Source organism: Macaca mulatta, chromosome 17 (genome assembly GCF_049350105.2).
Source record: "Macaca mulatta isolate MMU2019108-1 chromosome 17, T2T-MMU8v2.0, whole genome shotgun sequence".
In the NCBI taxonomy this organism is placed as follows: Eukaryota; Metazoa; Chordata; class Mammalia; order Primates; family Cercopithecidae; genus Macaca; species Macaca mulatta.
In genome coordinates, this window is record NC_133422.1 from 724,853 (window position 1) to 741,275 (window position 16,423).

Below are 16,423 nucleotides of genomic sequence, written 5' to 3' on the forward strand. Positions count from 1 at the left end.
GAGCCACTGTGCCCAGCCCATTGTAATGGGTTCTATTTTGATTAATAAAGATGTGTTGCAGCCTAGTTATACAAATTTAAAATTCATGGTCCAAAACCACAATTACTTTTGCACTAACCTAATACTTTAAGAATTAAAAGAAGCCTTTATATTAGAGAGCCCATGGATGATAAAATCATAAAGAATATTACAATCTCCATAACCCACAAACTTGGTAACTTAGACCAACTGCATGAATTAAAAGACACAATCTATTAATACTAAAACACAGGAGAAATAGGTAATCTATATATATTGATATCTATTAATAAAATAGACTCAATACCTAATAACCTTACAGAAAACTTATATATTCCATAAATCTGACATTCTGTCATGTTATTCTAACTGGTGGGATTCAGGGATTTCCATTTTGATAAGAACATAGGTGAGTCTCAAACACTTAATTTTAGTGCTCATTTGTCAGAAAAGCCATGTCCACTATAGGATACTGCGGAGCGATGCGTTATGGAGAATTTAGGCAAGATAATATGATTTTCAGAGTTAAAGGAAGACAACCTGATTTATGTACAGTAATTCCTCATAATATCATAGGGGATACCATATTTAAACTTTGGGGTATCCCCAGGTGTAATTCTTATTTGAGCCACCTGTGAATTTCAGACACGGAGGCTTCCCAACTTTGGTGGCTTTCAATAAATGTGGAAGTTAACTCACAACCTATTTTGTGGAGGCATAAAATTCAATGAGCACTCATTTAACCTTTTATTTTAAATATTATTTTTATAAACTTGCATTTCCAATTAGTTGAAATTTTAAACCTGTTTCAGTTCTTATCCACTTTTTTTTTTTTTCCCCTGAGATGGAGTCTTGCCTTGTCACCTAGGCTGGAGTGCAGTGGCATTGTCTCGACTCACTGTAACCTCCACCTCCCAGGTTCAAGCGATTCTCCTGCCTCAGCCTCCCGAATAGCTGGGATTACAGGTGCCTGCCATCACGCCCAGCTAATTTTTGTATTTTTAGTAGAGATGGGGCTTCCCCATGTTAGTCAGGCTGGTCTTGAACCCCTGACCTTGTGATCTGCCCACCTAGGCCTCCCAAAGTGCTTGGATTACAGGCCTGAGCCACCGCACCCAGCCTCTCCACTCTTTTTAGGTGGAGGGGAGTAAGGGTTTCTTGGAATTAGGAGGAACTCCAATGTACCCAACCCATTTGGGTAAATTTCTTCCTTCAGAGTTTTTCAAATCAGCATCACCATTGTTAAAGGCCTCCCACATGGTAATAATTGTGCTACAGGGTTTTATAAACATGAAGTCTATGTTTGGCTGAATGAACCTCCTTGCTGTGGCACAAGGGGGCCATAGGTGTTTTCACCAATTATGAAGCGGGTTCACTGTGCAATGGCTACCAACTTTTCTGAGCACAATGAGGCCAAATACATTCATAGATAAATTCCATGAAGTGAATTTATTACTTACAAATAGCAAACAAAAGACAACAGAATTCTAGGATTCAATATGAACCATTACCACAAGATCAGGAAGGCTACCCAGAGCAGATGGATGGAGTTTTGACTATAAATGCTTCACTTGCACTACAACTGAGGGACCCCAGAAAGAAGCCCACATTGAGTTTTCTCCCAGGATGTGGTTTGCTGGACACAAGCGTTAAAGGCCATTCTGTTTCGAGCAGGGACTATAACAGAGCCTGGGCTGTTCTGACCAATGTCACTTGATTATCAGAATATTGCCTTCCCAGCATATCATACAGTAATCTTGAGAACTACCAGTAAGAAAGGGAGGAAAATGGCCTTGCACCCTTAAAACTGAAGGATCAGGATATTTGCTGTGACAGAGGCACAGACAGTAGCGACAGAGTGTTCTTGTGAGCCATCTACTAGTTCTCTTAACCGGAGCGTGGCACCAGACCGCTTTTCTATTTCCTTTCAATGGAAACGATTTCAGAATATTTTGAATTTCTACATCTATAGAGTTGTGGCACATGATCACTGGCAGTGTAGACTCTCTGCATGGTTAAAGGAAAGAGTTCAGAAGCCCATCAACCCACATTGGAGGAGACCACCTAATCCTCCAGAGAGTGCCACTCCATCTTCCTGGGGTTAGCTCCACATGCAGTAAGGCCACTATAACTAAGGCCGTCAAGACTTGCAGTCCGAAGATGAGACTTTTGACATGCTGATAAGCAGCAGTGATAAGAAAAGCCCACACACTGGTCAGGAATTTTTCAATAAAAGCAGCTGAGATGCTTCTTCATATGCTTCGGTAGGGGCTAATATCAAACTATTTCTTCCCATTTTCTTTACTCAGCAGTGCCTGAACCATGAGGCACCATAGATGTACACCTCATCAGGAGGGTGTATGGTACAGCAGCAAGGGGAGCAGCAGCACAAGAAACAAACAAGGCCACTACTTCTGCTTACATAATAACTATTGTCTTGGAGTGTAAAATAATTAATAATGTTCACATGGCTGCCCTAAGCACACAGAGATGGTGACCAGAGCAGATGCAGGGACTGCAGAGATACAGCCTGATTCTTGCTAATTAGGACTTAAGTGTTAGCTTATGTGCTGTGCTTTTGTGCATTCATAAGCCAGGGCCTCAAAACTGCCTGCTAAGCACAGGCCAATGGTCATGCTGGGGTAAAGTTAAACATTGATGTCTAGGAGATGAGAGCATTTTAGTGTAGAAGAAGATAACAACACCTGAAGACCACAAAACACTGCAAACCAAAGGGAACGCCCATCGTCAGCTCACGGTTCTGACCCAGGTGACTACTGATGTGTTACGGAACAGTCAGCCCATAGCAGGTAGGTCAAGTTGAGCTGGTGTCCTGCATTGAGGACTGATCCATTCCATTCGTGTTGCTAATTGTTTCAATAGCGTCTCATGCACCCCACTGGTGAGGAAGGAATTAGTACCCTATGTTTACTGGCACCGTTAAACACATAACATCTATTACTAAACAGATAAGCCAGACCTCAGTTACTAATTACATACAGGAGGATGGTGTAAGCTCCCACAGGCCCAAACAGGGATTAACTTGAGCGCAGAGAGTGGTATAACATTAAAAAACTGAGGATATTCCTTTTTTTTTTTTTTTTTTTTTTTTTGGACACAGAATCTCACTCTGTCACCCTTGCTAGAGTGCAGTGGTGTGATCTCGGCACACTGCAAGCTCCATCTCCCGGGTAAACCGTATGTACTTAGGAATTAATACCAACTCACTATTAGCAAAAAATAAATGTCTTTACATCAAAAGTAGTTTTTCATTTAATAAAAATAGGTGGGATGTGTATAATGGACAAGGGATAATCAAAATTTGCCAAATGAGGCTAGTAAGACAATCCCAAGAATTCACAATCATTATTCACTGGTCCATTAATCACAGGACAATACATACAAATGAAACTTACCTGACCGGGCGCAGTGGCTCATGCCTGTAATCCCAGCACTTTGGGAGGCCGAGGCGGGCAAATCATGAGGTCTGGAGTTCAAGACCAGCCTAGCCAACATGGTGAAACCCTGTCTCTACTAAAAATACAAAGAATTAGCTGGATGTAGTGGCGTTCACCTGTAGTCCCAGCTACTCGGAAGGCTGAGGCAAGAGAATCGCTTAAACCCAGGGGGCGGAGGTTGCAGTGAGCCGAGATCCGACCACTGCACTCTAGCCTGGGCAACAGAGTGAGACTCCATCTCAAAAAGAAATAATAATGGAATAAAAAAATTAAACTTACCTACATATTAGAAAAACATCCAAATTCAACCATGAATCCAGCACATTATCAAATGAATAGACAAAAATTCTACCAACAGACTTAAGAAAATATCATTATCTATGAAATTCAGGTACTACTGCTTAAAGAACATTTACAGAACTCTCACCTCAAGGTTTCCCTGCAAAACAAGGTGAAATGCATACTCAAGACTCTTTAAGAATGGGCCACTGATAAAAACAATATACTTGTAACTTGTGTAACATTTCATAGATTTTTTTCAAGCACTGCACGATAATTAATTTGCATCAGGCTTTCCAAATTAGAAAAGCTTCACTTATAGAACTTCTTTCCAGTGGGAGTTTTCACACGGCTTTTCAAGTAAATGTTAAAACTGAAAATATTCTTGCAGTTTCTAAACTGTTAGAGTTTTAATCCTGTGTACGTTCTTTTATTTACAAGGTCCAGCCAGCTACAGCGTGCATTTTCATATGTCCTTGAGTGGATATGAGAGAAATGAAACACTCAAACATTCTGGACATTCATAGGGTTTTTCTCAGGAATGAGCTGATGTCTTCAAATGGAACTAATACAACCGAAGGCCTTACCATAAATTTAAATTCAAAAGCCTTTTCTCCACTCTGAGCCCTCCCAAATCTTCAGGAAAATCTGAAGGCTTGACCACATTTCCTACATTCTTAAGGTTTCTCTGCAGTGTGAGCTCTTTCATGTTTATGAGGGAATGGGAAAGAGTAAATGTTTTACCACATTTCTTACATTCAAGGGGCTTTATTTATTTATTTATTTTTGAGATGGAGTCTCACTCTGTCGCCAGGCTGGAGTGCAGTGGCACAATCTCGGCTCCCTGCAACCTCTGCCTCCTGGGTTCAAGTGATTCTCCTGCCTCAGCCTCCTGAGTAGCTGGGATTACAAGCATATGCTACCACACCCAGCTATTTTTGTATTTTTAGTAGAGACGAGGTTTCACCGTGTTGGCCAGGATGGTCTCGATCTCCTGACCTCGTGATCCACATGCACAGGGCTTCCCCCCAACCCCCCGTAGCCTTTTATGTCCTTGAAAAAGAACTAAGACAACTGAAATGTGCCGCCATGCCCAGCTAATTATTTTCTTTGTTTTTGTTTTGAGACAGAGTCTGCCTCTGTCGCCCAAGCTGGAGCGCAGTGGTGCGATCTCGGCTCACTGCAAGCTCCGCCTCCCGGGTTCACGCCATTCTCCTGCCTCAGCCTCCCGAGTAGCTGGCGTGAGCCACCGGGCCCGGCATTATTTTATTTTTTGTAGAGACAGGGTTTCACCACGATGCCCAGGTTGTTTCACATTGTTTTAATCCAGGCTGGTTATAAACTCCTGGGCTCAAGCAATACACACACCTTGGCCTCCCAAAGTGCTGGGATTATAGGCTGAGTCACTACACCCAACCTCTACATCATGACTTCTTTAGTGGCGCATAAGGTAACTGGAACGAGTGTAGGTTTTACCGCATCTCTTACATTCATAGGGTTTTTCTCCAGTATGAATTCTTTCGTGGAGGTGAAGGGAACTGAGGCGACTGAAGGCTTGGTCACATTGTTTACATTCATAGGGTTTCTCTCCAGTATGAGTACTTCTATGGTTACAAAGGGAACTCAAACGACTAAAGGCTTTGCCACATTGTTTACATTCATAGGGTCTCTCTCCAGTATAAATGCTTCCATGGTCATGAAGGGAAGTGGAACAGCTGAAGGCTTTATCACATTTGGTACATCTCTCTCCAGTGTGAGTTCTTTCATGCATCTTAAAAGAACAAGAAAATCTGAGTGTTTTCCCACATTCCTTACATTCGTAGGGTTTCTCTCCAGTGTGAGTTCGTCCATGTATTAGACAAGAACCGGAAACAGTGAACGCTTTACCACATTGTTTACATTTATAGGGTTTTTCTCCTGTGTGAGTTCTCTGATGTCTTTCAACTGAATTGAGAAAATGAAAAGCTTTCCCACATATCGTACACTTATAAGCTGGATTTCCACTGTGCATTATCCTGTGTCTTCTAACACCTGGAACAGAAACGAAGCATTTCCCACACTGTTCACATTTATATTGCTGCTCTCCATATGGTTTGTATCCTGAGTGGGCTAGGATGTGCCTATTAAGGAGGGAATGATGTACAAAGACTTTTCCACAAATACTGCATTCACATTGTTTTAATCCAGTAGAAATGTTCTCATTCAGATCAAGATTTGGAATGTGGCTGACAACTTGTCCATACTGACTACCTTCTTTGCTTTCACACAGTCTCTGTACCATATGATTTCTGTAAAAAAAATGACAAGCACATTATTATTGGTTGGTTTAATAACTTTCTACTCATTCATAGGTCTTCAACTTACACTGCTACCAATACTAGGGAAAATGCATTTTTGTTTTGTTTTGTTTTTGTTTTTGTGCCATGACTGAATTATTTGAAAGTAAATGGGCTACTACTGAAAACACAGCTACCACCTCCATGGCTATGACCAAAATAGTAACATTCATATACACAGTTTTGTAGTACTATTTTCAAGTAAACTGTTTTCCAAACACTGACTGCTACACTGATGTACGTTACATTTTGGTTGAAATTTCTCTAAAAGGAAATGAATTTCAAGTGACTCTTATTTGCTTTGATTGCTTGTTTTTAAATTCATGACATGCTAAGATTCCTTCAGAGGACTTTATTTCCTCTTCTCGGTGCAAATTATCTTGTATCTTTCCCAAGTTTTTTGAAGTGATCTTCAATATTCTGGTCTTTCTGTTTTTTCCTAAAATGCAGATGCACAAAATTATCATGAATTATTTCAAACTATAGAAACATTACTAGATTTCATGTTCATTGTACACAGTGCCCATGCCTGATTTATTCACCAAATCATTCCCTTGCCCCATTCCAAATCACAAATAGCACTGATGATAGGGAAATACTTCTGTAATTAAGTGAAATGTGTTGTCATTCTTACCTACAGAAGCCAGGTTCCTGCAGGTTTCCTGCATCACTTCTCTGGAGAGATTCTTCTGAGAAGAATCTAGCAAAGCCCATTCCTGCTGGGTAAAGTTCACAGCCACATCCTCAAAAGCCACGGAGTCCTAAAACATTCCACACATGTGGATAGAAGGATGAGTGAGACTGAGAGCACTGGGAATGTATACTCAATTCATAAGCTGTTTACATGATTCTAAAATTTCCAAGCATTTATTTTATGACTTGATTGTCACAACTCTTACTCTGCTCATGCATACTCCCTCCCACACAGCAGTACTAATGCTAGAATTGAACTATTCAAAAAGGCAACAGCAAAGTAGAAACACCCATCTCATGAGAGAATCCAGGGAGTAAGATTACGAAATGCTGCTAGGAGTTACCTTTTAACTTCACTTTGTACATTTCTAGTATCTGTCATACTAAAGTCCTACCTGATGTGCATAAGTGAGTTAATATTATCAGTCCTGAGACTACTTATTCTTAAAAATACCTGCTCACAAAGTTCAATCTTTGTTTGTATTAGGAACTTACATTTTGAAAGGGATTCCACCAACCCAAGTAATAAGAATGACTCATTGCATCTAAATGGCTTATGCAGTATATTTTCCAAAACTTCTTCTGCTGAAAGTCTATTATTTTGTGTCACTGCAGTGGTGCTTAGGGAACCAGACACAAAAACACAGTCTGAACACTAAGTGTTCAATGAATTTCTCTGGTAGACAATATTTTACATGTGCTGTCACTTGTTAACTGTGGAAGTGAACCCATTCCACGTGATTACACCAAGAGAGAATAGGCTTATTAAATTTAATTGAGTAGTAAATAAAACCAATAATTGATATTTAACAATACTAATACAACAATTTTTCAAATTTCTATTGCACAATATCAAGGCAGAAAGGAATAAGAGGAAATAGGACACATGCTTTTTAAAATGACATTAATGTCACCACTTCCAGATGCTATTCCTATGAAACCACATAAATTCCCAGATCAGGTGGTTTTAGGCAAGAAAAGCTACTCTTTCATATGTAGTAAAAATGACCAATGTCTAATCATTTTTAGTCATCTAAAAAAAGAGTGATGGCTTGTCTAACATACTTCTAAGATTTTCAAACAAAAATATTCAGGACAGCACAGTGTTAGCAGAGAGATGAGCAAGCAGACCAAAGGAAAAAAAAAGTCTTAATGACCCAGCATCTATATGGAAAGTTGAGGAATGATAGAGTAGGCACTATAGAATAGAAAAAGAAATTACATGCACTTTAAAATATGAGGCAAACCAGGCTGGCATCTACTTGGGAAAATGTATTGCATTCTTCTCTATTCCATGAACAATAATCATCTTATTATATATTCAAATACAAAAGATAAAACCAGAATACTTTCAGAAGTCACAGGAAGATTTTTTTTTAACTAAGGATTAGGCAGAATTTTTTTTATGTAAGAAAAAAGTGATAAAGGAACAGACAAACTCAAACATATTAAAATTTAGGGAATAAAAAGAAAATGGAGTGGGCCAGGCGTCGTAGCTCACGCCTATAATCCCAGCATCTTGGGAGGCTGAGGTAGGGGATCACCTGAGGTCAGGAGGTTGAGACCAGCCTGGCCAACATGGCAAAAATCCCGTCTTTTTGTTGTTTGTTTGTTTGTTTATTTGTTTTTGAGACGGAGTCTCGCATTGTCCCTTGGGCTGGGGTGCAGTGGCAAGATCTTGGCTCACTGCAACCTCCACCTCCCGGGTTCAAGCAATTCTCTTGCCTCAGCCTCCCGAGTAGCTGGGATTACAGGTGCCTGCCACCACGTTCAGCTAATTTTTTTGTATTTTTAGTAGAGACAGGGTTTCACCATGTTGGCCAGGCTGCTCTGGAACTCCTGACCTCATGATCCGACCACCTTGGCCTCCCAAAGGGCTGGGATTACAGGCATAAGCCACCGTGCCAGGCCTAAAACCCTGTGTTTACTAAAAATATGAATATTAGCTGGGTGTGGTGGTGGGTGCCTATAATCCCAGTTACTCAGGAGGCTGACACAGGAGAATCACGAACTCGGGAGGCGGAGGTTGCAGTAAGCAGAGATGGCGCCACTGCACTCCAGCCGGGCTACAGAGCAAGACAGCATCTCCAAAAAACAAAAAACAACACTCAGACACCCAGATAAGAGGATACACATGTGTCCACTGTCATAAATTCTTCACAAAGCTACAAGAGGGGAACTGACATTTTGGTGAATCTTTATAAATCATCAATTTATCTATCACACTTTTATTTCACCAATAGCATTTACAAAGCTAAGTCCTACAATTCCATTTGAAATTACCCTTAAAAAGAACAGAACTTTAAAACTTACTACATTCACTCTGGGGAAGAAATAAATACAAATTTTTAGCAAATGAAATACATCATTTTACCTTGCCTCTTTGGAAATAGTATTTTTATCTTTCAAGCTGTACTGACAAAATGTATCTTACAGTCAGTGAAAACCTGAAACTCAAATAAGCGGACAAGCCTTTTCAAGGTAACAAACTCAGTGAGAGGCAGTGCTGCCTCCAACGCAGACCTTTCTAAGTGTCACGGCAGGCCGTTCTATCCCTTAGGACACCCATCCTGTTCAGTAAAGTACTCAATGACCACCTAGGAGGCACTGGCACTGCTCTTTGTCCTCCTGTGTGCCTTAAGTGCATTTTAATATTCAGGTTCTTGCGCATCCTCTCTGGGGTGGGTTTTCCTTGTCCTTTGGGACGGTTTTTCTCTCTTCACAAGTCTGAGACAAGCTAGAGAGCAGAAATCATTTCTGCCTTTTCCTCTCAATATCAGCATCCAATTGGTAAACCATCAATGTGTCTTCGAGGAATAATAACTCGGGCTGGAGGAATAATTTTAATGACCTAACTTTCATGACATTACATTGTATTGTCCATTAATTTTAATGTCCTAAAATTTTAATGACCCTAAGGGGTCACCATTTTAGATGAAACTATACCAGGAGATTCCTCTAAGGCCAAGAGCATCCAGCTGCTAACCTGAGAGACTCTACCCCCTACCTCAGGCTGTCCTTGGGGATGAGATGACCCCGGGGATGATACTCACTAGACCCGCCAATAGACATGGCCACTGTGGGTATCCTGGGTCATCCCCAGACAGTTCTAAAATGCCAGGACTAGGAAAAGACAGGAGAGTGGCTGAGGACACAACACCCTGTCAAGTTTTCACGGGGGGACCTCAACCTAAAGACATTTTGGTAATATGTACACTTAGGAAACATGAAAAGAAGAGAGGCACAAAGATTTTTTTTACAGTAGTGTCAGATGATTTATTCTCCGCTTTCCTCTCATGTAAAATGTTTGGAAACAGAAAAATATTTTGGCCAAGGTGCCTCACGCCTGTAATCCCGGTGCTTTAGGAGGCCGAGGAGGGTGATCAATTAAGGTCAGAAGTTCGAAACCAACCTAGCTAACATGGCAAAACCCTGTCTCAACATACAAAAATTAGCTGGACGTGGTGGTGGCGCCTATAAGCCCAGCTACTTGGGAGACTGAGGCAGGAGAATCACTTGAACCCGGGAGTCAGAGGTTGCAGTGAGCTGAGACTGCATCATTGCACTCCAGCCTGGCGACAGGGTGAGACTCCGTCTCAAAAAAAAAGAAAAAAATATATATATACATATATATGTATATATATGTATATATAAGTGTGTGTATATATATGTATGGTTTGCTTCCTCATTCACCTTATCAAAGCCTCTCATTTACGCCCCTCCCCTGGACCCCAAACCACAAACCCTGACTGCGGTACCCGTTTATGAATCGCGTTTGCTCAAACGCGCCGTTTAACGTTTTAACAAAGCCTCAGGTTAATTTTAGGGGGAGAAAGGTGGGACTGGAAGCTCCATGAACCACAGCTTCTCCCACGCTGGAACCCCGCTCACCGAGTCGGGGCTCTCCCGGATCACCCTCCCGTGGTCACCGCACTACCTGGGTGGGGGAGGCGCGGGGTTCCGGAGAGGGCTCCGGCCGGCGGAAGTGGCGCCCGCAGGTACAGACAGGACGCAGGGGTCCCGCTGCCCGCACCGCCCGGCCCTGCACAGAAGGGGACTGAGGCCCGGCTGCGCCGCGGAGACTCGGTCCGCAGGTTCCGCAGCCGATGGCTGGTTCAGCCCTCTTCCCCACCTCGGGAAGCCAGGCGCAGTCCACTCACCGTTCCTCGGCTTCCCGGGTGTCCCAGCGTCAGCTAGGGATGTCCCAATACCCGCAGGTCACAGGGTGGCAGAGGCTGCTGCAGAGCCACCGGGCCTCCCAGAGCCAGGAAGTAGCAGCGGAGACTCACAGGAAGAGCCTACGGTGGCGAGGGCGAGACAAAGCGCCCGCCAGCCAGATCCCGGAAGCCGCCCTCTCCTTTCCGGCGGTGCGCCTGATTGACAGGTCCCCACCCCCAGCGCCCCTGATTGTATGGGGCTTCAGGCCCCGGCCCCTCAGGCCCTGAGTGACAGGAGATTGCGATCTCACGTGAGGCTGGATGTGGCCAGAATGACCGTTTTGGCCTAGCGGTTTGTAGGGGGTGCGTCCTTCCTGCGCTGGGATCTGACAACGCAAGGAGCACATTCGCATTTAACCTTGTATACAAGATTATAGCTATTATGCGTAATAAGATATAAAATTGCACGCAATATAATGGCAATTCTGTAACTGCCCAGTGGGTTCACCTTGCCCGCTACCTAGACAGAGCCGATTTCTCAAGACCGGGGGAATAGCAATAGAGAAGGAGTAACTCACGCAGAGTCGGCTGTGCGGGAGACCGGAGATTTGATTTTTATTTTATTTTATTTTATTTTATTTTGTTATTTCTGAAACAGAGTCTTGCTCTGTCGCCCAGGCTGGAGTGCAGCCTCGGAGTTTTATGATTATTCAAATCAGTCTCCCTGAGCATTTGGGGATAAGAGTATTTAGAAAGTTTATTTTGCCAAGGTTGGGGATGTTTGTGCATGACACAGCCTCAGGATGTCCTGATGACAGTTGCCCAAGGTGGTCAGAGCACAGCTTGGTTTTGTTGGAGATAAATGCTCGGTGACGCAAAGTAAAACCAGAACTTAAGCAAAAGTTTTCTCAGCAACGCAGTTTACCTCTGCGGAAGCGTGCTGCTCTCATCAATCACAATCGCAAGAGCACACGGAATAAAGGAAAGCAGGGGTTTTTATTCCTAATGCAATCCCTACCTCTGGCATGGGCTAGGGCCAGACCTCAAGATCTACACTGACCCCATTGGCTATTTGTGAATATTTTCCCAAATAAGGGAGGGGGAAGGGGGATGTGAGTTACAATGGTGGGACGTGTGGTTTCGAAGGGAGAAATGGGTGCAGAGCAGGTAACCAAGGGAACAGATGTGAGCTATTGATTAGAACTGAGGCGAAGGTTGTTTACAGTAACTAAGGGCAAGGAGGCATGGAGAACAAGAAAGTTGAGTTCGAGAACAAAACACAAGAACGTTAACATGCCAAACCTTGGAAGAGAAACTGACCGTATCTGACAGTTTTACACATTTTAGGGAGACAGGAGACATCAATCAACATATGTAAGATGAACACTGGTTTGATCTGGTACAACCTGAAGCAAAAGTGGGTCAACTCGAAGCCAGGAGGGGGCTTCCAGTTCACAGGTAGGTGAGAGAGGAACAGTTGCATTCTTCTGAGTTTCTGATGAGCCTTTCCAAAGGAGGCAATAAGATATGCATTCTTCTCAGCGAGCAGCGGATGACTTTGAATAGAATGGGAGGCAGGTTTGCCCTAAGCAGTTCCCAGATTGATTTTTCCCTTTATCTTAGTGATTCGAGGGGCCCAAAATATTTTCCTTTCCAATTTCCCCCTTTTGTTTTCAAAATATTTTGGAGAAAGCATTTTAGAAGAAAATCAGTCTCTGGTGGCAGGTTTTGTCTGACTTCTCATGGAGTAGCTGAGATTACAGGCGAGCGACACCACACCTAGCTAATTTTTTTTTTTTTTTTGGTAGAAACGGGGGTCTCCCTCGGTTGCCAAGGCTGTCTCTGGTGCCCAACGCAGGGCTCCCCGTAATCTCTACAAATAATCCAGTGAAGGAACACCAGAGCGTGGAAAGCTGAGGACGACCGACAAAGGACTCCCGAGTAGGTTTTCACTTCAAGCTCTAGGGTAAGGAGGGCGCTCGGGGAATTCCAGGGAAACCTCGGGAAAATGTGGGTCGAGCTGACAGTAAGTTCGCTAATTACTTAAGCCTTGTGCAGCAGTTACTGCGCCGCGGAGGGGTAATTGTCAGCACCCAAAATCTCACATCTTTGTTCCGTCTGGTAGACAAGTATTCTCCTTGGTTCCTGGAATATGGAATCATGAATGTAGAAGATTGGGACAAGGTGGGGTCAGACTTAAAACGAGCACAACAAGTGGGCCGCGATATTCCCGTCTCTGCTTGGTCTGTGTGGTCTGCAATTAAAACAGCCCTGGAGCCCTTCCACACTGAGGAGGAGAAGGAGGATTTTCAGGATGACATTGGAAAGTTGAGTAATCAGGAGTCTAATTATCAGCTAAGTGAACCATGACAGTCTCGTTTAAAAAAGGGCGAGAAACGGGAAGGTATGTATGCTAATCTCCAGAGACTTATAAAAGAAACTGTGCCACCTACTGCGCCTTTCGGGGAAGGTCTGGAATGGCCACCCCCAGGCCAGCCTCCTGAATATTTGGAAGGGGAGCCTGGGACCCGCGCCTTGCCGCTCCCATCATTGCAGGCCCCGCCAGTAACTATGGCGAAGGGAAGCTTCAGGCTTGTCCAACAGCCAATTAGGATGAGGGAATGATCCAGGCTTGCCCACCTGTTAGTTATGGTAGAGGACTGCTGCGAGCGGGTCCAAATACAAATATGGCACAGGGACAATCCAGTCATCCATTCGCCAGGCACAAGAAATGGGGGATTTGAATGCTTGGCAGTTTCTGGTAATTATTTCACCAGCTGAGGAGGCCAGAGAACTTACTCAAGCATGCTGGGAGCCATTTCCTTTTAAAATATTGAAAGACTTAAAGCAAGCAATTGGACAATATGGGCCAAATTCCCCTTATGTTCATTCCTTGTTACAATGTGTGGCTTATAACAGACGCTGAATACCTATGGATTGGGAGGCACTAGCCCTTCCACTTTCCACCATGAGGTGAAAAAGACTGAGACTCCACCAGTTGCAACTGCTCAATCTCAGACATTCCAGCCACCAATATTGTGAGCCAAAAGGACCTTTTTTCTTATAAATTACCCAGCCTCAGGTATTCTGTTACAGAAGCACAAAACAGACTAAGACATAAACGTATGAAAAAACTCACTGAAGGTGTAGGGAAAATGGTGTTGACCTAAGTCACTTTGAAAATGAATAGAATCCGTATGCTGAAGGCAAATGAACTATACTTCATCACTGGATTCCATTTTATAAAGTTCTTTCCAACAGAAGCAATTGTGAACAATTGTAAAACCACAGTATCTGTATCTGGAATAAAGCAATGACTTACATAAGTCACAGATGGTAGGAACCAGGTTTCTCACTGTTGAAGTGGGAGGTTACAAATTAGCAAGGGGAGAAGGCTAGAATGATTCATGTGATAGTAGATCAGAGGTGGAGACATGAATGTAAACTTATGTTTAGTTTAATATAGATACACACAGTTCTACATAGAAAACTTTATGATTAGGTGTGTATAGGTAGGTTAGACACACACATATACTTCCTAGCATTGCTAATGAAGAACAAGTGCTATTCAACAATGTGCTCATTCGGCAGCCAGATGTAAGTTTTCCTACCATTCTGAAAGGAATCATGCTCTTTGAAGAAATGTCTGATACTAGAACTGGGACAGTAAATATAGGAGTCAGGATAATCTTGAAGTATCAGAAAGTAAGTAAGTACTAAAAAAAATTAAAATATATCAAAGAAAAATAATAGCCAATAAAAACAGCTACTGATGGCCAACACAGGAATGAACTGTAGTGTTGAATAATAACTAAAGCTGAAAGTAATTATCTAGGTGTCTGTATTTGTATACACAGGTGAATAAGCAAATGGAGTTGCATAGAAATCTCCTTTGCAAAAGAATTCCAAATAATTGATGTAGACACTCAGCCATCAAGAATGTGGAGCCAACACCTCACTCCGTAAGTGTGGGCTCCGCACAGTGTCGTGCTCCAAAAGAACCAAAACACATGCAGTATGGGCAAGGAGGAAAAATAACTTCACAGTGGAGAAACCTGACAAACAGTAGCTCTTCCAAATGATCCAAGTGAACATCAAAGGTGACAGTTCACCTTGAGAACATGCAGTGACAATGGGGGACATTCTACAAAATTCCTGACCAATCCTCCTCAGTAATGTCAAGGTCATCATGACACGGAAAGCCTGACACATTGTCACAGCCAGGAAGAGCCCACAGGGACGTGATGACTACATGTCATGCGGGATCTTGGATGGGATCCTGGGTCAGAGTAAGACAGAACCAAGGGCATCCAAATGAAATATGAACTTTAGTTAATAATAGTCTATCAGTATTGGTTCATAAACTATGACAAATTATGTAAGATATAATAAGCCATGTAAGATACGCTGATTGAAGATGTTAATAAGAGATGAAACTAGGTTGCAGCTACATGGGAAATCTCTGCATTTTGGGGGGGGCAATTTCTGAGTAAGTAAAAAAAGATGTAAAATAAAACTTTATTTAAAACAGTTATATTTTTAACACTTCCTTGTTTAATTATTTATACCATGAATTACTAGTAATTGACACTGTTAACTAGTCCTGTTTTTTAAAATAAGAGCATTTATGACACAAAAAATTAAACAGAGCAGATTGATATATAAATAAAAACAAATGCTCTTCACATGCTTTCCGTTAGAGTAGTCACACATACGAGTAAACTTAATTATCATATTTTTTTCTTGTGTTGTGGTTGTGTCCCAGGTTCATTCTCTAAAATGCTGTTCGCCTTAGACCAGGAAAAAAAAATAACCTTATAGGCTCTGTTTCAATTCATGGCTAAATATTTTCAAAAGAGTGACTTTGTAAAAATATGTTCCAATGGAAAATTGATTCATTATGATGGGATCACTTATTGCAAAGACTTCTTGTCTTTATTTTGTGCCCATGCCTACCTTTTAGTCATAATACAACAGAATCAAATATTAGCCACTGGGAAAAAATATTCAAAGAAAGAAAGAATGTGGAGAGAACTTATGACATTGATGATTCAATGTTTTACCACAATGCTTTCTAAAACAGAAGAGTGTAAAAGGATATTCAAAGTCAATTTCCTCAGTGAGGCTTTGCAGAAAATGAGGAAACTAAGGGAAAAAAAATGGCAGGACATTCTACAGGTGATTTTAGATGTTGCTATGTTTTACGGGAAAAAAATACTTTTACCTTTTAAAGAATCACAAAGAATTATTGGAAACCCAGACTCTGGAATGTTTGCAAATTTAGTTGAGCTTCTGTGTAATTATGTCTATATAGCTAGCCACAAAGTTGATGATTTTTTTAAAATCTGTGCCTTATTTGTGTAATAAAATACGCAATGAATAATTAATGCTCATAGGAAAACATGTTAGACCTTGTGAAAGGAAAATCAATCTTGGGGACCCAAAATCACTAAACTAAAGGGAGAAGTCAAGCTGGGAACTG

The 16,423-nt window shown here is 42.0% G+C and overlaps 1 protein-coding gene and 1 long non-coding RNA gene across 3 annotated transcripts in view; one reads left to right on the plus strand and one right to left on the minus strand.

Moving 5' to 3' along the window:
- LOC106995779 (uncharacterized) overlaps window positions 1-11,075 on the minus strand; it is a 46,879-nt gene extending 35,804 nt beyond the window's left edge. Inside the window, exons 1-3 of one of the 2 annotated variants that reach the window (XM_077973714.1) lie at window positions 10,945-11,075; window positions 6,726-6,852; window positions 5,244-6,043 (exon numbers count right to left, since the gene is read on the minus strand). In XM_077973714.1, coding sequence (XP_077829840.1) covers window positions 5,244-6,043; window positions 6,726-6,805 — 880 coding nt within the window. In that variant the 5' untranslated portion in view covers window positions 6,806-6,852; window positions 10,945-11,075. Of the gene's footprint in view, window positions 1-3,263; window positions 6,044-6,725; window positions 6,853-10,944 lie in introns of those variants that run through there. The other variant, XM_028852303.2, reaches the window with a different exon arrangement.
- A 145-nt stretch (window positions 11,076-11,220) lies between these two features.
- On the plus strand, window positions 11,221-15,472 carry LOC106996713 (uncharacterized). The gene is made up of 2 exons (XR_013407624.1): window positions 11,221-12,399; window positions 12,750-15,472. It is a non-coding gene; the product is annotated as an uncharacterized LOC106996713 (long non-coding RNA).
- Window positions 15,473-16,423: the final 951 nt, after the last annotated feature.